This window comes from Hypomesus nipponensis, chromosome 3 (genome assembly GCF_054491055.1).
Source record: "Hypomesus nipponensis isolate SF chromosome 3, ASM5449105v1, whole genome shotgun sequence".
Classification (NCBI taxonomy): domain Eukaryota; kingdom Metazoa; phylum Chordata; class Actinopteri; order Osmeriformes; family Osmeridae; genus Hypomesus; species Hypomesus nipponensis.
The window spans coordinates 2,270,497-2,291,987 of record NC_140363.1 but is presented as its reverse complement, the minus strand read 5'-3'; the positions used below and the strand labels follow the sequence as shown (position 1 = coordinate 2,291,987).

Sequence of the window (21,491 nt, the reverse complement as noted above, 5' to 3'; positions counted from 1 at the left end):
GTTCAACAAAGATTATGGACAAACAAACGCAAATAAGTTGCATTGCAACAGTTTTACATCTTCAGAGTGCACTGTGATGACAAGGCAAGTTTCGGCTAGGTCAAAAGAGGAAGTGACGATTGGAGAAACAACAAGAAAAAAAAAAAGTTTCAGTCTTTCTACAGAACAAGAGAATATTATAGCCCCGCGACGACACAAGGTAAAATTTGTTATAATTCACTTTATTGCACAGGCTATTCATGGCTACGGCATGTTATGTTCTGATATATCTCAATTGTATCCATGTGTGGTGGGGTGTCTGAACATGTTGAGCTCAGTCTTACTCGGTATGTAGATTGTGCTATATAGTCTGTATAAACATAGTTTATTGTCGTATTTCACTCCCATCGTTGAGGGCCATTAGGTGCAATGAAGTGCCACTGAGAGAAATCGAAACCGTCGTTCTCTGAATTCCTATGCATTCTGTGATTGCATGCGCATACTTGTCGAGCGACCGTTGATTTATCGATGGAACGAGAATTAGGGTGGAAATATACGGTGCACCGTATATTTCCACCCTAATTCTCGTTCCATCGATAAAGTGGAAGTTCTATTACTTTGTATCTCATGCACAAGCTGCGCCTAGATCGTCTACAATGTAGCATTCGTGAAGGCAACAGTTGCAGCGATCTTCTGATTAAGCATTCTGTAGTTATAGCTTCTGGTGTTATATTTCTGTTCGCCGCTGCTGTTGAATAACTTTCAAGTGTATCTGTTTTAAAATAATCATTGTAGAAGCTTTGAAGATTGTAGCCCAACGTGTTATAATTGAAAAGCAGATCTTTGAGGAGAGTGAAAGCGTCTGCGCTCTCTTTCTCTCATGGCATACAAGTGAACTGTATGTGTGAATGTTTTCAGTCTTTGCAGGTTATTTTAAGGTACACGAGAGATGGAGCACATACTGCCTCACAGAGACATTGGTGCTAGCCAGCATGTTATGGCAGTGTCTCCTTTCTTGCACGCATATGCTTGGTCATCATTGCAAACATCACTTTGCCTCGATGCTGGCACAGTCTCTTAAGATAAAGTGCTTGGTACGCTAACCCATACCCCATAGGCCTACTGTATATATCTTTAACATAAAATACAGTAGGATTTAAATAATCCCATTGTAGGTGGATAGCCTATGTCATCATGGGATCTACTTTTTGGTGACTCACTAGGCGTTATCAGTGCCACTGGTTTGTGTGGTTTCTGTAGGGGAAAGTAGTCCTTAAACTATCGTGAAGAGCCCCAATCCTGGCCCCTTATAACCACATTACTCGGACACCAAAGAATGACTTGTGTATTTGTCATTCCTGTTCATCCTTATGCCTCGACGTTTATCTACAAACTTGGCTGTGTGCTCGCAGTTAGAGAAATCGAGACGCCTATGTTGTTTTAATCGTTTAACGAAGCTAAAGGTTACATTCAAGAGGCCCCTGTCAATGCTTTAAGCCTTTCACCGTCAACCGTGTGTGTACCACTGGCGGAATTTCCCGCATGGACCGTGAGTTTGCCCCGTAAATTACAGCGCCCCACATGTAAGAGGAAAGCCTTATATGGTCAGGGAAGTAGGTGTGGCGAACGAACCAGAGAGGATCACAAGACGAGCTGAAAGAGAATGTGTTGTTCGATTCAGAAAGGGAAAAAGGCCGCATAGCCAATGTGTGCATCTATACTTGCGCAATCGTAGTGCAATAATGTGCAACCTATGAGTGCAACGCTTGTACTGTTGCGTCTAGATTTGTGCAGGATAGTTCTTCGTTTGCGATTGGATAGCAGCTCATTTCTACAGCTCCAGCCGACCCCTTGACTTGGAAAAAATAATGGTGAGGTCAGCGTAGAATGAGTCAACCTAGGAAATGTATGCAGTCATCACCACTCTATTGCACAGTGGGTGCGTGGACACAGAAACCGTTTCTCAGGTAACGATCGAGGGAGCAACGCAGGAACACGACTGGAATGGTGAGCACTCGAATTGAGTTGTCTTCAACGCATCAGACAAGCTATTGACATGCATTATTGCAACCAGTAAACAAAGTTTAACGCTACCCACAACAAATACTCTTCCGCTTTTCATTTGAGTGTTTACTCAATTATTCGGTAGCCTATATGTTTGTCATGCCACAGTTACTTAGGCTACACGGAAAGTGAAATAGGAGTCTGACTTGTGACGTAGGCTATCATTATTATTGACAACTCGAGTAGGTCGGTCCACAGTAATGCGAGTACCTGCCTTGGTCGTGAGGCTCATGCTCTTAGATATAGGCTGCATTGTTGCCTCACTTTGTTGCAATGTGGCGTGGAATTAGTGACTGGATAATCCCTCGACTTCAACAAAGGACTTCTCGTAAATAGCGCTGAGCTGGCTGGCCGCGGGAGACAGAGGGGGGTACAGGAAGGGTTCTAGGACGCGCGGCGTGTTTTTCTTTTTCGCTTTTTTCTGTCTGTGTGGAAAATTTCACGTTAATTTAACCGACCTCGCATTCACTACTGTGCCCTATCAGTGCACGGTGTTTAAAAATAAGAAACCGCAAGGGATTAGGCAGTTATCCAACGGTTGACGTTACAAGCCTATTTGGCGCGTTACCTTGTTTATTGGGTTAAAACCAGGGCTTGTGTAACGACGATAATGTACCTGGTGCGTCATTATCCTCACCTTATATAGCCCACAGTGGGGCTGTGGGTGTCAGACACGTTGATATTGTGTTATGGTGCACAACTTCCGTATTGCACAAAGCAGCTTTTTGTAAACAACTATGGCCCGCTGCCATAGGATGTTCAGTAAACAGAGCTGTGCTTCTTGCGTATACCAGTGTTATTACAGAGGCGCCTAGCTGTCCATGAACTTGATAGGGCCTCTGCTCATGAAAATGGGGAGTGGCTGATTTGACATGTCACCCAAAGTCCTTGCTGATTACAATAGCTGAACTGATTAGGAATCACACAGATGTAATATGCAGGCTGTCCGCTTTCCCTGCTTGGCCCCGGCTAGCCCGTCCAGTCTTCCTCTGTTACCCCTCACCTTCCAGGCAAGTTCCCCAGCACAGCCCCACGGCAGGCAATGAACAGCTGCAGCCTTCTATTTTAAGGAGTGTGTGTTTGCGTGCGCGCGTGTCAGTGTGTGTTTACTAAGTAAGGGGGCTGCTAGACCTGAAAAGTTATGGCGACCGTTACTTACAAACCGTCCCACACCATAATTAATTTGTCATTTGGCGTAGATCAAGTAACATCAGCAAAACGACATTGACATCAGCTTCCCCGGAGCGCCCATTATGATTAACACACGTTACCGTGGCAACGGAAGTCATTCGACCAGGAAAATACTTTTAGTTGATACTTCTGAGACAGAGGACCTGATTTGTCCTTTCCACGTTTCATATTGTGTAAGATGATGATTCAGCACACAGAGTATTGGTCTATTTGCCCTTGTATAATGAAGATAAACAAAGCCTCGGTGAGCATCGGGTTTTCTTTCCTGCGAGAGGCAAAGCCGATCGCTGAAAGAGCAAGCATGGCGCCTTTTAACCTGTCATGTACGGGAAACAATGCCATGCTGGGTTAGAAAAACAGCTCTACGGCTGTATTTGAGCTCCGATATGGAGCGTTTGCGGTGTCCGATAGAGAGAAGGTTAATGACAGGCTAGAGAACGAGAGAAAGAGAAAGAGATGGCCCCCCTACCCAAGATCCCCCTTTGTGTGATGTCACCATGAGAAGTAGAGAAATCAAGACTTGTTGGTAGTTGTCATGTGATCACCTCTTCCATCAATTAGCCCAGCAGGAGGGCTGCTGAATGTGCCTATATATGTCCTTATCCCTGTGTACATTTAGTCATTTAGCAGACACTCTTATCCAGAGCGACTTACAGTAAGTACAGGGACATTCCCCCCGAGGCAAGTAGGGTGAAGTGCCTTGCCTAACGACACATCGTCATTTTGCACAGCCGGGAATCGAACCAACAACCTTCTGATTAATAGTCTGACTCCCTAACCTCTCAGCCATCTGATCCCCTGTGTCATGTGAGCTTAGGTAATAATGACCCAGCTTAGCTCCCCACCCACCCCCTCTGTTCTCTTGGCCTTACCTTTCACTGCAGGTTCTTTGTGAAAAAGACCCACGGCAGGTTTTTCACATTGTTGAGGCAGGCCCGACAATGAAGCCCCCCTAGGGGACCCCTCTGACCGTGACCAGTCTGACCCCAATCTCTGTTTTCTCTCTCTCTCTCTCTCTCTCTCTCTCTCTCTGTCTCTGTCTCTCTGTCTCTGTCTCTCTGTCTCTGTCTCTCCACTTCCCTCTTTCTTCCCCGTCTCCCTCCCTTTTCCTGCCCCCCCCCCCCCCGTCTGTCTCTCTCTCCTGTCTTCTGCAGGGTGTCGCCCATGAGTGAGCAGCACATACAGACACCCACACAGCCGACACCGGGTCAGCACTGGCCAGCTCCTGAGTAGGTCAGGAAGCGAGGAGGAGGACAGGAAGGAAGGACATCCCAGCGTTTGACCTCCTGGTCTCCAGCCGGGGCCCTTTGGTTTCGAGAGACGGTTGACGGCGTTCTCTACCCCGCAAGTAGAACGTTGCACGCGGCGGGATACTTTGGATAAGTGCTAGGGAGGCTAGTTTGGCTGAGGGGTTTGGTGCTAACCTAGTACCGCCTCGGCTGTAGCAACCCTCCCGCCCCCCACCCCCCTTCCCCCCTCGACCACCAGCCCCAGGGTCCTTAATGCGCGTCATGAGTTTACCGCCCCAGCCGAAAGCAAACCCCAAGAGAACAGGCAAGCGCATCTCTTTCTTCAACGAGCAAGGAGCAGCCATGAAGGAGACATCATCCCAGCATCCGGAAGGTTCCTACTATGCCCTGGCCGCCCCGGCCTCCGAGGCAGCGCCCAGCGAGGCTGCCAGCACCGTGTCCTCCAACCCTGAGGCTCCACACATGTACCTCAACTCTGTGATCTTCAGCCCAGAGAAAGGGGACCAGAACCGGGGACACTACCAGCAGACGCTGCCCATGAAATGGGCCCACCAGGAGCCCTCGCCGCAGAGCCAGCAGCAGCAACAGAGGGCTGGCAACTGGACCCAGGGTGTCACCATGGCCAACTGGGGCCAGAACTTTGCTCCCTACCTCGGAGGGGTCAGTGTGGGCGACGTCAGGACCCAGGCGTCCTTTGCCAAGCAGGGCCGTGAGGGGCCGGCCCTGCAGCCACAGCCCCAACCCCCCAGCAGGGCTCCGGAGAAGCAGCAGCTGGTGGCCAACCCTACGGGTGAGGCCTACAGGGAGGTAACCAAGGCCCATGGGCTGGACTGGGACCCGCAGAACCAGCCCCAACACCAGGCTCCTCAGCAGCCCCAGGCCCAAGTCCAGGCCTACCAACAGCCCCTCAAACCAGGGGCGCTGAACGCCCCCCAGCATAGCGTGCAGAGCCCCGGAGGAACCTCGGTCCTCCAGCCCTTCCAGTTAGCCTTCGGTCAGCCCAAGCAGAACCTCACAGGGTACTACCACGCCTTCCAGGGCAGCAGAGCTCTGCCCAACCTGAACTATGGCGGCCAGGCCCAGGCCCAGGCACAGGCCCAGACACAGGCCCAGGCCCAGGCCCAGGCCCAGGCCCAGGCACAGGCCAAGCCCCAGCCCCAGCCCCAGCCTCAGCCCCAACCTCAGTCCCAGCCTCAGCCCCAGCCCCAGCATATGCAGAAGAAGGAGCAGGAGCAGATCCAGCGGCAGCAGATCCTCCAGCAGCAGATCCAGCAGCATCACATCCAGCAGCAGCAGATGCTGCAGCACCAACAGCACGTGCAGCATCAGCAGCAGCAGCATCAGCAGCAGCAGCAGCAGCAGCAGCAGCAAATCCAACAGCGACAACAACAGCTACAACAGCAGCAGCAACAAAAGCAACAAAAGCAACAACAGCAGCAGCAGCAGCAGCAGCAGCAACAACAACAAATCCAACAGCAACTAGCACTATGTGGGATGTACTATAGCAGTCCAAGCTCTCACCCCCACGCCCAACCTCTTCCCCAGCCCCAGCCTCCTGGCGTTGTGCACTCCCAGGAGCCTCCAGCCCCAGCCCTCCCCACAGTCCAGGAGCCGGCCCCTCCAACCCTCCCCTCGGACTCCCAGCCGGCCCCAGACGCCCAGCCTCACCAGCCCCAGGCTCAGCCTCGCAGGTCCAGAAGGCTGTCCAAGGAAGGGGGGGCTCCGTCTGGGGAGAACCCCTTCCTCCTCCCCTCTGAGCAGCCGGAGCTTGGCTCCCAGAATGGGGGGGTCCCAGAGGCAGTGCAAGGGCCCCCCAGGACGGAGGAGGTCCAGGCCGCTCCGACGGGGGTCATCCAGAGCACACGCAGGAAACGGAGGGTGTCGCAGGAGGTCAACCTGGAGACCCTGGCCCAGAAGGCCTCTGAGATGGAATCCTTGCCCTCCCATGGGCTCAAGGTAAAACTCCTTCTGTGGTGTTGTCATGGAGACATCCACGCTATCTCGTTTCTTGTACGCACTTCTCACTCTTTCTACTAACTGATTCATGGCATGAATCAAAAAGCACATTCAATCATATATGTTCAGTTCCCTTTACTATTTAAACCTTTGCTATAACTCGAGGAGTTATTTGACATCGATACATCAATTTTGTGTGAGTGATCTGGGCTTCTCAGAGCAGGAACAGAGCAACCTGTCGCTTGCATCTGCCAGGGCCCGGGCTGCCAGAATCAGTGTTGGTTCAGATCAACACTCTGCAGAGAGATATACGCAATTAACACGCACACCACCAACATGCATGCTTCATAAACAGAACCAAAGTCTATCCCCCCCGCCCCCAATAGTTTTCCCTGTTGTTTCTATTGTCCTTAAGAGCTTCCCTGTCATGGGCAACACTGTCCCAGGCTACAACAAAGGTGTAGGGGGGTAGGCAGGGGGATAACTGTTGACTCATTACCCATCCTGGTGGTTGGTTTGCATTTGAGTAACAGCAAACGTCTGGCTCTCGCTGGAGCATGACTGCAGCATGTTACTGTGTGCTGTCTCCTGGCCGCCTCCACCAGTGTACAGACGCCTGCACCTCCCCCATCGTCACCACAGCCCCAATACTCCATCCTGGAGGTGGGGCCCCCGATGGCACCCTGCCCCCACCTCTGTGCAGGGGAGCGAATGGGATAGTGCTGGTGGGGGTGGGTGGGGGCGGGGTTTCCTGGGGCCCTAGCCTGCATGCTCAGCAGAATGGCACGTCACTGCCCTGGGTTAGGGTTAGGGTTAGGCTAGGGCTGGGTACGAGGCTGGGGTAGAGCCTGAGGCGGTTTGAACAAGTAATAGAGAACAGGCTAGGCTAGAAGGCCACAATAAACTCCTAATATGGGCCTCTGACAGTAGTGGTGTACTGTACAGTACCTGTAACTGACTCATAACTCATGATGTGTTGCTAGCACAGTGAATGCTACATCTTGACAGTTGGATACCTCAGGTGGCTGAAACTGAAATCTGAAAGTGCTCTTTTATGATCTATGATTAGAACTCAGTAAATCACATGCTCAGACACATCTCATATGATAGCACATATCTGTGCTAATGTTCCAAAATAGAAAGTACATTTAAGGTTTTGTTTGCTACTGTATATGGTATACAGCCAATCCACAATCTGATGTGTCAAACTGTGTGTGTGTGTGTGTGTCTGGTGCCTGTATTTGTGTCTGGTACGTGTGTGTGTGTGTGTTTGGTACCTGTGTGTGTCTGGTACGTGTATATGTGCGTGTGTGCCTTCCCCAGGACCCCCACCGACCGTGGAGCCCCTCCAGAGCTGGTTCAGGCCCAGACCGGGTCCTGGGTCACGGGGACGGTCTGAGCAGCAAGCGTCCTCGTGACGACAGCCTGCTGCCTCTGGTCATCCCGGTGTCGGTGCCGGTGCGGAGGCAGGAGCCGTCCTCCCCGGACAGGGAGCGGGCTGCGTTGGCCTCCAGCTGGCCCCTCCGGCACGGATTCCTGGAGTCTGGGCTCTCGGACCACAAACCGTCTGTCATCGTCACGCGGCGACGCTCGCTCAGGAACTCCCTGTCGGAGAGCTCAGGACAGGTGGGCCGTGTCCTAACGTGTGTGTGTGTTCTAGACCTCCATCGACGGGATGGGGGGCTCTGTCCAGAAGTGTGTGTGTGTTCTAGAACCCCACATCACAGTCAATTGGGATCAATAATCCCACTGACACTCCTGGTAATCCTCTCCTTTCCAACCTTCCCTCCCTGCCCCCCCTCTCACCCCCCCCCCCCAATAGTACCCCCCCCCCCCATGCCCTCATTCTAACTCTGCCCCCCTCTCTCCCTCTGTGGGGTGTTGGGGAGGCTGCTGGTCTCCCTGGCCCAGATGAAGCAGATTAGCAGGGTTAAGCCTTCCTATGGATGAAGGGGTGAATTTGGGGGGAGGGGGTGTGGCATGGATAACTCTCGAGGTTTAAGGTCAAAATGTTAACAGAACACTCTCTCTCTCTCCCGCTTTCTGTCTCTCTCCCTCCCTCTGTCTCCCTCCCTCTTTCTCCCTCCCTCCCTCTTTCTCCCCCTGTCTCCCTCCCTCTCTCTCCCTCTGTCTCTCTCTCCTGGGCGCAGAACGGTGGGATGGAGGGAGACAAAGACGATGACGGCAAATCCGCCAAGTCCAAACGACGGCCCCGCCCCGAGCCCCTGTTCATCCCGCCCCCAAAACCCGGCACCTTCATCGCCCCGCCCATCTACTCCAGTATCACGCCCTACCAGAGCCACCTGCGCTCCCCTGTCCGCCTGGTGGACAACCCACTGGCCATGCCGCCCTACACCCCCCCGCCCATCCTCAGCCCCGTCCGCGAGGGCTCCGGCCTCTATTTTTCCACCTTCCTCTCCTCCGCCGCCGCCAGCGCCCAGGGTCTGCCGCCGCCCGCCACGCCCAAGTCGGCCTCGCGCAGCCTTCTGCGCTCCAGTGAGTCCGGATCTCTCTTTCTGCCTCTGTCTCTCTCTACTTCTGTCTTTCTCTCTCTACCTCTGTTTTTCTCTCTCTCTCTCTCGTTCTACCTGTCTGTTTCTCTTCTTTTTTTTCCTTTCGTTCCCTGCCCATTACCTCTGTCTCTCATTCTCTCTTTCTGACGCTCCGCCTCTCTCATTCATACTCTTTCACTTCTCTATTTTTCTCTAACTCTCTGTCCCTCACTGGGATTTCAAGCGGTTTCAACTGTAATAATACTGTCTACAGTAAAGTGTATCTTAGGAAACATACATTTTTTACCTGCAGCTATTGTATTTTACCTTGAACGGAGCTGCTGTATGTATGATGATAGTAAGATGTTGTCTGGTTGTACTGTAACTTTAGACAGCTGTGACATCACTCCTCCAGTCCTGTCTGCTATAGGCGAGGCCACTCCAGTCAGCATCGAGCCGTAAGTACCTCACCCACCGAGAACTACACTCCCCCTCACCCCCAGAACTCCCCCTCACCCCCAGAACTCCCCTCACCCCCAGAACTCCCCTCACCCCCAGAACTCCCCCTCACCCCCAGAACTCCCCCTCACCCCCAGAACTCCCCCTCACCCCCAGAACTCCCCTCACCCCCAGAACTCCCCCTCACCCCCAGAACTCCCCCTCACCCCCAGAACTCCCCCTCACCCCCAGAACTCCCCTCACCCCCAGAACTCCCCTCACCCCCAGAACTCACCCCCAGAACTCCCCCTCACCCCCAGAACTCCCCCTCACCCCCAGAACTCCCCCTCACCCCCAGAACTCCCCTCACCCCCAGAACTCCCCTCACCCCCAGAACTCACCCCCAGAACTCCCCCTCACCCCCAGAACTCCCCTCACCCCCAGAACTCCCCTCACCCCCAGAACTCCCCTCACCCCCAGAGCAATCCTCTCTATGCCACTACTACCGCTACCCTGCCAACCTCTTCCTCAGAAACAGCTAATGACACGTAGCATCTGGGCATTCTGTTTGGGCTGCCAACCAGTCCACGATAGATCCTCCTTTAATGAACGACGGAGCAGAACAGGCCTCGGGCCGAGCTCGCAGAGAATCTGGCCAACACACAGCGCTTGTGTGCCATTCCTCAGTGATAGAGGGACTTATTGATGCAGGCTGAGGAGAGGCATGAATGGACTGAAAGAGTCTTCGGCCCCAGCTAGTGTATGCAGGGTGGGGGGACTCTGTTTTTAAATGACAAAAATGGGAGGGGTGGGTGGGAGGGGGGATCAGGGTGCATTGTGGGAGCTGTTCCCTGACTGGTACCAGCTGCTCAGCAGTTAACTGAGGACATGCAGCCTGAAGCTAGGGGGTGTAAATCAGCCTGCCAGATGAGCACAGAGTCCTCCCAAACTATGCAGTCCTGTTTCCAAACCAGCCAGACAGACAAACCAGAGTTCCACCCAGCCAGCCAGACAAACCAACCAGCCATCCAGTCAGCCAGCAAACCAGCCAGACAAACCAGACAGCCTGCCAGACAGCCAGCCAAACCAGCCAGCCAGCCAGCCAGAGAAACCAGCCCAGCCAGACAGCCAGACAAAGCAGTCAGCCAGCTAACCAGTCAGCCAAACCAGCCAGTAAGCCAGACAAACCAGACAGTCAGCCAGACAAACCAGCCAGTCAGCCAGAAAAGCCAGCCAGCCAGTTAGCCAGCTAACCAGCCAGACAGGCAGACAAACCAACCATCCAGCCAGCCAGCCAGCCAGCCAGACAAACCAGTCAACAAGCTAACCAGCCAATCCAGAAAGACATACCAAGCAAGACCAACCAGCCAGCCAGCTGGTCTTAGGTTACATCTTCCTTTCTCAGGTTGGGAGGGCTTAGCCTTCAGGCGTGCACCCCCATTCAGCAGCAGAGCACACACAGGGCAGGTCTGTCAGAGTGACCTCAGCATCACCAGTCTGCTGCTTCTCTCACGCTGCTGAGCTGCTGAGCTGCAGCCGGGATCAGTGTACTCAGGGACAGGGAGTGTTTCTCATTTATGGACGCATTCAGCTGCCCCAGAAATCTCCCAGGAAGGTGCCTGTCACTTTTCACCCCTCCTTGTCCTCTAACAAAAACACCATAAACCCTGTATATATATATATATATTTGTTTTATTTTTATTTGTTATTACTTTGAACAACTATTTAGCCAGCGCCTTCATCGAGTGTGCAGTTGTTGAGCGGCGGCCATCTTGTTTGGGTCCCCAGGCGTATCAACATCGGCGTGCGCTACCAGGCGGAGGTGCCGGAGCTGCGGCAGGGGCAGGCGGCCCAGCAGGACTCCCACCTGGCAGAGCTGCTCTGGGCCCCGCTTGGAGAGGCCCTGGCCAGGCCCGCCTTCCAGGAGAGAGGTAGCAGGCACCGGCACGCACATGCACACACCCAGTGAGACGATTGCACATACGGACACACACGTATGTGTTCGGGCACAATACAGGAATGCCTTTAAGTGAGTCATCTATTACCCATGAAAGGTTAAAGTCATTAGTCATCTCTTCCCATCCTTTCTTTTGTTCCCCCCTCTCCCTCTCCCTCCCCCCTTCTCTCTAGTGGATGACCTCATGCATTTAGCCTGCTCTAGTGCGCTGTGTGGAGGGGGAACCAATCAGGAGCTGGCACTGCACTGCCTGTACGAGTGCAAGGGTGACATCATGGTGAGCAAGGCAGGCTGGGTGTTCAGGTGGAACAGGGGAGGGGGGGGGGGGGGCTTAGGTGTGATCCATGACCCTTCAATATGTCCAGCAGACTGAGGACGAGTTGCCATGGTGACTGACGTTACATGTCATGACCGGACAACCACAACCACACACACACCCACACCAATGGTGCCTGTTAACAGAGCCATCTGTCATATTTAAAGACACACACACACACACACACACACAGGAGCCTGTCAAAGAACCAGGGCTTGATTTGAGTGATGCTACTCCGCAGAGCTGACAGTTGTGACCAGGCATTAGGCCCTCCTGAGACGGCTTCCTGCCGGCCTTGGGCCGTTAGCTTCCTAGCGGGGCCATCTTGTCTCTGTGTTGTTCGTCAGTAGATCTGCTCAGATCCAGAGCTCCCACGGAGGGCTATATGGAGACCGTTTCAGGCCCTAGCGACCAGCGCTTGTTCATGTTGTCAAGGAGACGGAGAGGGCCTGTCAGCGTGCCCACTCTGTGCAGAGCTGAGTCTCACCGCTCTGCTGCTTCCTGCAGGATTCATCCCTGGGCTTTCCAATATACTGAGATACTGTTGCGCAATCTCTAGTATTTATTCAAGCCGTGACTTTTTTTGCAATCCTTTCGATTTTTCATGCGATATTGCGATGTCTCTCGGTTGATTGGATTTCCATCACAGGTGATTGTGTTGTTTTGATCCAGACTGTGTTCCTGCTCCTACAGGGAGCGCTGGCTTTACTGCTGCTGAAGAACCCAGTCTTCCCCAAGGCTCACCGCCTGGCTGGTTATCACTACTCTGGTAGGAACGCTCTCTATCGACACATCTCTCACTCCCTTTCGCTTTCTAGATCTCTCTTTCTAGATCTTTCTCTCTTTCTATTTCTCTCCATCCCTCTGGCTTCTCTCTCTCTCTTTATCTGTCTCTCTCTGTCCATTCCTAGCTACAGATCCCTTCTCAGTCCTACACAGTGCCAGCTGTAGTGGGAGTTAGGAGGGTGGTGGAGGAGGCGGAGGACAGCGTGTGTGTGTGTGTGTGTGTGTGTGTGTGAATCAGTGAGTGTGGCGTAGCTGCAGAGGGCTGACTGTGTTTGTAGGGTCTGCTGTGGGGGGTGAGGGGAGAGGGAGGGAGGGGGCAAGGGGCTTGTAACGTGTGGTTAATCCCACAAGACAGGAGAGCCATTGTTTACCCAGCCGCGTGTGGGTCCTAGCTGTCTGCAGCATGTGTGTGTGTGTGTGTGTGTGTGTGTGCGTGCGTGAGCGAGCATAGTAGGGGGAGTAAGATTGTCCACCCGAGGGAGAAGCAGGCATTCACAGTCATCCTGTGTCTTTAGCGACTGTGTTTGAACCCTCCTCCCCTCTTATCTCCCTGTCTGTACCTCTCTCTCTCCCTCTCTCTCTGTCTATGTCTCTCTGTCCCCCTCCCCCCCACCTCCCCCTCAGGGTCAGACAGCTGGACCGCTGCAGAGAGGCGCTGCTTTAACAAAGGCATTGCGGCCTACAAGAAGGACTTCTTCATGGTGCAGAAGCTGGTATGTGTGCATGTCATGATATGGGAGGGCAGGCTTCCTGGCCTCTACGCAACTGGACACCCATGATATGATGTGGCTTGTGTGTGGGGGGGGGGGTGGGGGGGGGCGGGGGGGCTAGTTTGTGCGTTCTGCAGGGGGGGGGGACTGGTGTTTGTCATGGGTTGGAATGGAAGGGAGGAAACTGGACTTTTTTTTCTTCTTGTTTTTACTACCTAGTTAAGGCGGCAGGCATGTGTTGCTTAGGCGTCCGCCTTAACTGCAAAGTGCTGCGGGAAACCCTGGTGTGTGTCTGTGTGTTCTTCTGTGTATGTTGGCTGGTGTGTGTGTGTGTGTGTGTGTGTGAGTGTGTGTGTGTGTGTGTGTGTGTGTATCTGTGTCAATGCGTTCCTCTGTATGTTTGTTCTCATGTATGCGTGTCTGTACGCATGTGCTCTTGTATGTGCTTGTGTTCTCATCTGTGTGTGTGTGTGTGTGTGTGTGTGTGTATCTCCCCAGGTGAGCACCAAGACAGTGGCCCAGTGTGTGGAATTCTACTACACCTACAAGAAGCATGTGAAGATGGGCCGTAACGGAGTGCTGCTGTACGGAGAAGCAGAACCTCCGGAGACCAGGGCCACTGACGAGGAGCTGGACCACAAGGTGAGCTGGGGTCACGACCCCACCCTCCTGGGGTCACGGCCCCTTACTGAGCCTCAGGTGCTGCGCTCTCGTTCACCCTGCTAAATCCCCCACAGAACGCACACACACGCCTACACCCGCACACACACACACACCTATGTGCGCTCACACTTGCACGCGCTGGCGAGCATCGGTTGGCTTCTAGAGAGTAATCTGCTTTGCTCCACCAACAGAACTCTCACAGACTGGACTCTCGGAAGGAGGAAGAGGACAACAGGAAGTGGGAGGGGTCAGCTGACAGGAAGCCATGCGGCAGCAGCCCAGGGAGGATAACGCAGGCCTTGCAGGCCAGTGACAACGTAAGTTTGACCCGATAAGGGTGTGCGGCGTGGAAGTCGTAGTGTTTGGTGCGTGACGGCCTCTGCTAGACCAGGGGTGTCAAACTTTGGCCAGATCTGGTGTGATCATATTCGGCCCGCGAGATAATATGACATTTGTATTTGAGCTGTCCCGCCGGTAACACAGTGGTGTCAGGGCCTGCAAGGCCTCCTCTGCTGGCCTAAACACTGTCACAATCACTGACTTAAGCTTTAATATATATATTCTTTTGTAATGCATGGCCCGCCACTGCGGTAACGCATGCTCCGCTAATACTACAAATCCCAGAATGCTCTGCTTGTGCCTTGGTGCGTCACGACCCACAAGCATCCCCTCCTCAAGCTACCAGTCACCTCGGGCAGAGGTCAAAAAAGGACAGACCTGTTTGTGTTGTGTGCGGAGCCAACATGGCTGTAACGAAAGAATATAATATAAGAAGACACGAAACACCACGACAAGTACAAGGACCTGGACATGAAGCAGAAAGCACCAGAAGGTAGAGGAAATGAAAAGACGTTTGGTTTCCCTACAGACTGTGTCCACAAATGCCACCTCACAAAGTGAAGCTGCTGTAATAGCTTTATTATGGCAGCTGCAGAGATTGCTAAATCAGCCCAACCCCACGACTTTGTCCCAGTTTTTAATTTTGGCCCGCTGTGTATCTGAGTTTGACACCCCGGTGCTCGACTGTAAAATAGAGAGAATATGTCGACGTGAATGTGGTACTTCTGTTCTTAGCAAGTCAGCCATGCCGGCCCTGGTTGAAAAAACAAGCCTTGTCAGACCAGCTGTGGGAGCTCAGCTCTCTGCAGGAGAAGCAGGAAGCGTCCCAGCTCTGCTGCCCCCTAGTGGCTCCTGGCCCCCTTGTGTCAGCGGTGGTTGCGTAACTTCAGGGTAGTGTCAGCAAACAATGACTCAGAAGACCCATGGCCTGGTTCCATGTTCTTCACATGTGAGCTGTAGGGAGAAGCTCTCCAGAGTGGGCTGTCTAGTCTTCCTGTCTCTCTGCTCTTACTTCTTAATATAATCCCTTTGACTTTGAGCTTTCTGCTGTTTTTCTGATGATAGTGTGGCTGAATTAATCTAATCAGTGGTGTGTGTGTGTGATTTTATCCTTTTGTGTGTATTTGTCTGTGTATGTATGCGTGTGTGTGTGTGTGTGCGTGCATGCATGTGTGTATATATGCATGCGTTTATCTGTGTGTGTGTTTGTGTGTGTGTGTGAATGCATGTGTTTATCGATGTGTGTGTTTATCTGTGTGTGTGTGTGTGTGTGTGTGCAGGCCGGAGCAGTGCTGGTGTTGAAGGGCCAGGAGGACGTGAGGAGGGATCAGCCTTCGTCTCGTGCCAGCCATCCTCATCCTCCTCCCTCTAAGCCGCGGGCCCCTGCTGCAGCCAAGCCCCCGCCCAACCCCACGGGCCAGGAGGGGGAGTTCCCCTGCAAGAAGTGTGGCAGGTCGGTCTCTCTTGGTCTCTCCACACCTCCTAGTCTCTCCACACCTCCTAGTCCCCTAGTCTCTCCACACCTCCTAGTCTCTCCACACCTCCTAGTCTCCTAGTCTCTCCACACCTCCTAGTCTCTCCACACCTCCTAGTCTCCTAGTCTCTCCACACCTCCTAGTCCCCTAGTCTCTCCACACCTCCTAGTCTCTTAGTCTCTCCACACCTCCTAGTCTCCTAGTCTCTCCACACCTCCTAGTCTCCTAGTCTCTCCACACCTCCTAGTCTCCTAGTCTCTCCACACCTCTTAGTTTCCTAGTCTCTCCACACCTCCTAGTCTCTCCACACCTCCTAGTTTCCTAGTCTCTCCACACCTCCTAGTCTCTCCACACCTCCTAGTCTCCTAGTCTCTCCACACCTCCTAGTCTCCTAGTCTCTCCACACCTCCTAGTCTCCTAGTCTCTCCACACCTCTTAGTCTCCTAGTCTCTCCACACCTCCTAGTCTCTCCACACCTCCTAGTCTCCTAGTCTCTCCACACCTCCTAGTCCCCTAGTCTCTCCACACCTCCTAGTCTCTTAGTCTCTCCACACCTCCTAGTCTCCTAGTCTCTCCACACCTCCTAGTCTCCTAGTCTCTCCACACCTCCTAGTCTCCTAGTCTCTCCACACCTCTTAGTTTCCTAGTCTCTCCACACCTCCTAGTCTCTCCACACCTCCTAGTTTCCTAGTCTCTCCACACCTCCTAGTCTCTCCACACCTCCTAGTCTCCTAGTCTCTCCATACCTCCTAGTCTCCTAGTCTCTCCACACCTCCTAGTCTCCTAGTCTCTCCACACTTCTTAGTCTCCTAGTCTCTCCACACCTCCTAGTCTCTCCACACCTCCTAGTCTCCTAGTCTCTCCACACCTCCTAGTCTCCTAGTCTCTCCACACCTCCTAGTCTCCTAGTCTCTCCACACCTCCTAGTCTCCTAGTCTCTCCACACCTCCTAGTCTCTCCACACTTCCTAGTCTCTCCACACCTCCTAGTCTCCTAGTCTCTCCACACCTCCTAGTCTCTTCACCCCTGCACACAAGCAGACTCAGGCTTTTGTTTCCCTCATGTCTTACATCCTGGTTTACGCATGATATGAACTCATTGATATTTGTTTATGTCAATGTGACGAGGAGGATGGTGCAAATTCTGATGTTAATTCGAGGGTGTTTTGCATAATAGTTCACGTGTCATTCGAAATGGGTTCGTTATTTGTTTTGACGATAGTTCTCAGTTGACTTTAGCAGTGCACCGATCTACTATAGCATGGGGGTCATAGCGTGAGTGTGTGTCAAGTCCGTATAGATGGTGTGAAGTGTGTTCTGTGCTATTGGAACAGGAAGGGATCCAGCGGCTCTTGTCAAGCTCCAGCTGACTGACTGAGTAGCTCAGCCATGGCAACAGCAGTCCTGTTTTGATCAACTGTCTCCTAGCAACTGAGAGTGCACGCATGCCATGCAGTGTTGGCCCAGCGGCTGTGTGCATAATACAAACACGCCTCTCCACTGCCCCAGAGGGCTGCGATGACACCCTATGTCCCTGAAATGAGTGTTATCACAGAACCAATTATCCTCTCGTTAATTCCAGCAGGGACAAGAAGCAACGGTGAACGACCATCACGACCAGGGGGGCACACCCCGCGTGACCTCTGACCTTTACCCAGCAGAAACAGTGAACGACCCTGGGGCCGTGCAACCCTGTGTGACCTCTAACCTTTTCCCCTATCCCCCCCCCCCCTTCCAGAGTGTTCTTCAAGGTGAAGAGCCGCAGCGCCCACATGAAGAGCCACGCGGAGCAGGAGAAGAAGGCGGCCGCGCTGCGCCAGAAGGAGGCCGAGGAGCGGGCGGCGGCCGAGGCGGCGGCCCTGCTGGCCGCGCGGCACAACGGCGCACTTCCGGGGCCCGCGGGCGACAGCACCAACGACGACTCATCCGAGGACGACGAGGACAGGAACGACGAGGACTGGCACTGAGAACACGGGGGGGGGTAGGGGGGGGGGCTTGGCCGCTGGTTCATTTCTGTCCGGACCTACAAATCCTCGTCAGTGACCCCCAGCCCTCCTTCCGTCGGCCCAGTGCCTTGCACGTGCTACAGCCAGGCTGTGTAGCTGCTCACCTGGCCCGAGCTGCACACCCGGAACTCAGCTGTTCAGTAGAGGGCAGAAGAGAAGGTTCTAGATCTCGCTTAAGGTCTGCCTGGGAATCCTCTCTCCAGACACGTATCACTCATCAACAGGCATTGGTGTTGGGGGGGGGGGGGGGGGGGCAGCGCCCTCTCCTGGCCCCCCCCGCGGACCTGTCGCCTCGCGCTGTCCTCGATTGGCATGGACAGCCATGTCTAGGATAGCAGTGCTATCTATACGAGTTGGCCTGCATTGACCTTTACTGGTGCCAGGATAAACTCAGTCAGCATGGCCGCTGGTTCATTTCTGTCCGCACCTACAAATCCTCCACAGTGACCCCCCAGCCCTCTTTCCGTCGGCCCAGCTGCCCACTGCCTTGCACGTGCTGCAGCCAGGCTGTGTAGCTGCTCACCTGGCCCGAGCTGCACACCCGGAACTCAGCTGTTCAGTAGAGGGCGGAAGAGAATGTTCTAGATCGCGCGTAAGGTCTTTCTGGGAATCCTTTCTCCAGACATATCACTCATCAACAGGCAGTGGCGTTGGGAGTTGATCCTGCATGGGGGTCCTGGACATTACGGAAGGATGGCTAGCTAGCTAGCTAGCGTCTTTGTTCATCGGGGATGTTGTCACTTTCACCCAAGAGACTTTGGGCGAACAAAGGCACGCGGAGCAGGAGAAGAAGGCGGATACCTACCTGTTCCAATACCACAGAAGGCGAAGAAACATCCATGGAGTTATGTGATTGGCCAATATCGAATTAAAGATTTTTTTTATTTTATTTACTCTTTTTTTTCTGTCAAAAAGTTGACTCCTGTGTTTGCCAGGTGCAACTCTGGTCTCCCTGACACTCAGGTTCACCGAGACTTCCTGGTACACCACCGGTATCCAGGAAGTCAACAGCGAGGCTCTTCCTCGACAACGCAGTGGACTGAACCTGAGTCTGTTTGTAAAACTGCTTAACATTTTCTGTGGAACAAGACGTCCCCTGCACGCATTCAGGGACCGGTTTACTCCCGCGTATGTGTGAGAGGAGTGTTGTATGCTGATCATGGTGTGTGTGTTTCTAGTATGTTCTCCTAAGTTGCTTGTGAAGCTATCAGGGGATATGTCTGTCTCACAGACACAGGGCTATGTGCTACAACAGCCATGACACTGCTCTGATACAAGGGCCTCCTCCGCACACACCGGCTCCTCCTACTTCTCCTGTCGGCCCCAACCTGGCCCCTCCCACAGAGACTGGCCCCTCCCACTTCAGCGTGAGCTCCTCCCCCTCGGCACTTTCAGCCGCTCAGCTCGTCAGGTCGTGTTAGACTGTCTGGGATTCCTCCAGTGAGACACAGTGCATCCAGCCACAGCCATTCACACACATGAACAAACTGTCCTATAGTCTACTGCTGCCGCTACTGTCTTGGTTTTCTAGGTACCTGTAGAGAAACACAGAGAGCCCACTATGTGTGCGTGTGTGAACACTTTCCTCTGCCTGTTGTCCCTTTATCATTCAATGCTACCAGAAGCTTGCTCTGTGACACATCTACCAAACATGAAGTTCCGTACTTTGGGTTCGATCCTCGTGAATCCCTGCTCCCCCTCTCCGGCTTTCCAGCTCTCTGGCCCTCTGGCTCTCTGGCCCTCTGGCTCTCTGGCTCTCTGGCTCTCTGGCTCTCTGGCTCTCTGGCTCTCTGGCTCTCTGGCTCTCTGGCTCTCTGGCTCTCTGGCTCTCTGGCTCTCTGGCTCTCTGGCTCTCTGACTCTCTGACTCTCTGGCCCTCTGGCTCTCTGGCTCTCTGGCTCTCTGGCTCTCTGGCTCTCTGGCTCTCTTGGCTCTCTGGCTCTCTGACTCTCTGGCCCTCTGGTTCTCTGGCCCTCTGGGCCTCCTGTTCTCACTGTCGCTGCCTTCGGTGTTACCATGCTCTTTATCTTTAAATGACAATCAATTTTACAAAGGTCTTTTTTATATTCAAGAAATTGCTGTTACATTTTGCCTGTATCTATCAAATAGTCATTGTTGTATTGTGAATATTATTGTTGTTGTTTATTATTATTATTGTTATCAAGGATATCGGGATGTGCTGTTGTTAATTGTACAACTTATTATTATTATTATTATTACAGTTATTTTATTGTCATTTGTGGCGCTGATTGGTTGTTGAGCTCTGTTTTTGATTCGTCTGTGGGCGTCACTAGGCGTAACATGTCAGACTCTCGCTGCCTGTGTTTAAACTGTGAGGTTCGAGAACTAGCTCAAAAACAGCCGTAAGAAGGAAAAAAAAGACGGAATTTGACAGTTACGTATGTGCAATAGAACACCCTGCCCCCTACTGCCCCCCACCCCAACCTATAACACCTTGGTCCCTACTGCCCCCCACCCCAACCTAGAACACCCTGCCCCCTACTGCCCCCCCACCCCAACCTAGAACACCCTGGTCCTCCTGCCCCCCACTTCAACGCTACCCTAAAGCCATACGCCTCCTCAGTGTGTCTAAGGTTTCTCTCTTGCTAAATATGGGATGGCAACATTGAGACTGTCTGTTGATACTGGGGGGAGCTGTTCTGACAGCCTTTATCTTTGCATATCTCTCTTTACCCCCCCCCCCCCCCAGCCCAATGCCCAGCTATGTCGCCATGCCAACAGGCAGGCCTAAGACTGTCAGCTATGATGGGGAGCTGGGAACTGCTTAAGGGGAACGTCTCCACAGCCCCACAGCTCAACCTGGGTCTATGCACAGTGTGTGTGTATGTGTGATACAGGTGTGTGTTTGTGTGAGAGTGGGTATGTGTCAGATACAGGCGTGTGTGTGTGTGTGTGTGTGTGTGTGTGTGTGTGTGTGTGTGTGTGTGTGTGTGTGTGTGTGTGTGTGTGTGTGTGTGTGTGTGTGTGTGTGTGTGTGTGTGTGTGTGTGTGTGCGCGCGTCTTATACAGGTGTGAGTATGTGTCAGATACAGGCGTGTGTGTGTCTGATACAAGTGTGTGTGTGTGTCTGACATGGGTGTGTGTGTTTGCAAGAGTGCTTTTGAGGTGAAATATCACTCTGAAATTCAGCCATTTGATATAAAGCAGTTTTCCTGACTGTTCACTTTGACTATCTTAATTGATGTCTCCTTAAATGACACGTTCCTTCTCCCTCCTGGGGCATTTGTTTCTAAATGCTTTTCCTACTGTTAAACAGGACTGTGGATGAAATGGAGGGCACGTCACAAGCACCAAGCTGTAAACTTTCTTTGCTTTCATCCAATATGTCAAGGGAATTAAAAATAAAAGGTTTATTTAGCTAGAGAATAGAATATATATATATGAATGAAATTCTATGGATGCATACTTTGTGCTATTTTCCTATGAGGTTTAAACTAATGTTGACTATGGAACGGAATCTCATGCTTTTTACTACGATGTAACTTATTTGTTTTGATTTTTACCACGTGTTTTTTGTAATTAAATATGGAAAGGCACTGTTAATAATAATAAATAAAAAAAGATTTACAATTAGTGTGTTTACTTTTTTCCAACACATTCATGTAAACATGGTTCAATATCCCCCTTGGGAGCAATAAACTACTACTTTATAATCTTGGATTATTAAAGTACTTCTCTTAATGCTTGACTGTGTTTAGCCTCTGGTCGGCACCTCTTCCTGCCATTGTTTTTCCTCCATTAGTTTTACTGGGAGTTTATCCTTGTCTTCCATGAGGGTTTTCTCTGCTTTAGGTGTAATTGTATGGGCTTATGTGAAGCACTCTTTTACATTGCTTAAAGATGGGCTAT

General features: G+C 52.4%; 1 protein-coding gene across 2 annotated transcripts; it reads left to right on the top strand.

Moving 5' to 3' along the window:
* The first annotated feature begins 38 nt into the window (after positions 1-38).
* mideasb (mitotic deacetylase associated SANT domain protein b) lies at positions 39-21,215 on the top strand. 2 transcript variants are annotated; one of them, XM_084684035.1, is made up of 13 exons: positions 39-199; positions 4,389-6,440; positions 7,764-8,066; positions 8,591-8,936; positions 9,324-9,390; positions 11,159-11,301; positions 11,501-11,604; positions 12,337-12,412; positions 13,054-13,142; positions 13,638-13,781; positions 13,994-14,119; positions 15,422-15,594; positions 17,354-21,215. In XM_084684035.1, the coding sequence occupies exons 2-13, from the start codon at positions 4,737-4,739 to the stop codon at positions 17,580-17,582; spliced, it is 3,504 nt and encodes a 1,167-aa protein (XP_084540161.1). In that variant the 5' UTR covers positions 39-199; positions 4,389-4,736; the 3' UTR covers positions 17,583-21,215. The 2 variants fall into 2 exon arrangements, with proteins under 2 accessions (XP_084540161.1, XP_084540151.1); XM_084684025.1 differs by lacking the exon at positions 39-199 and adding an exon at positions 1,666-1,986.
* The last annotated feature ends 276 nt before the right edge of the window (positions 21,216-21,491 follow it).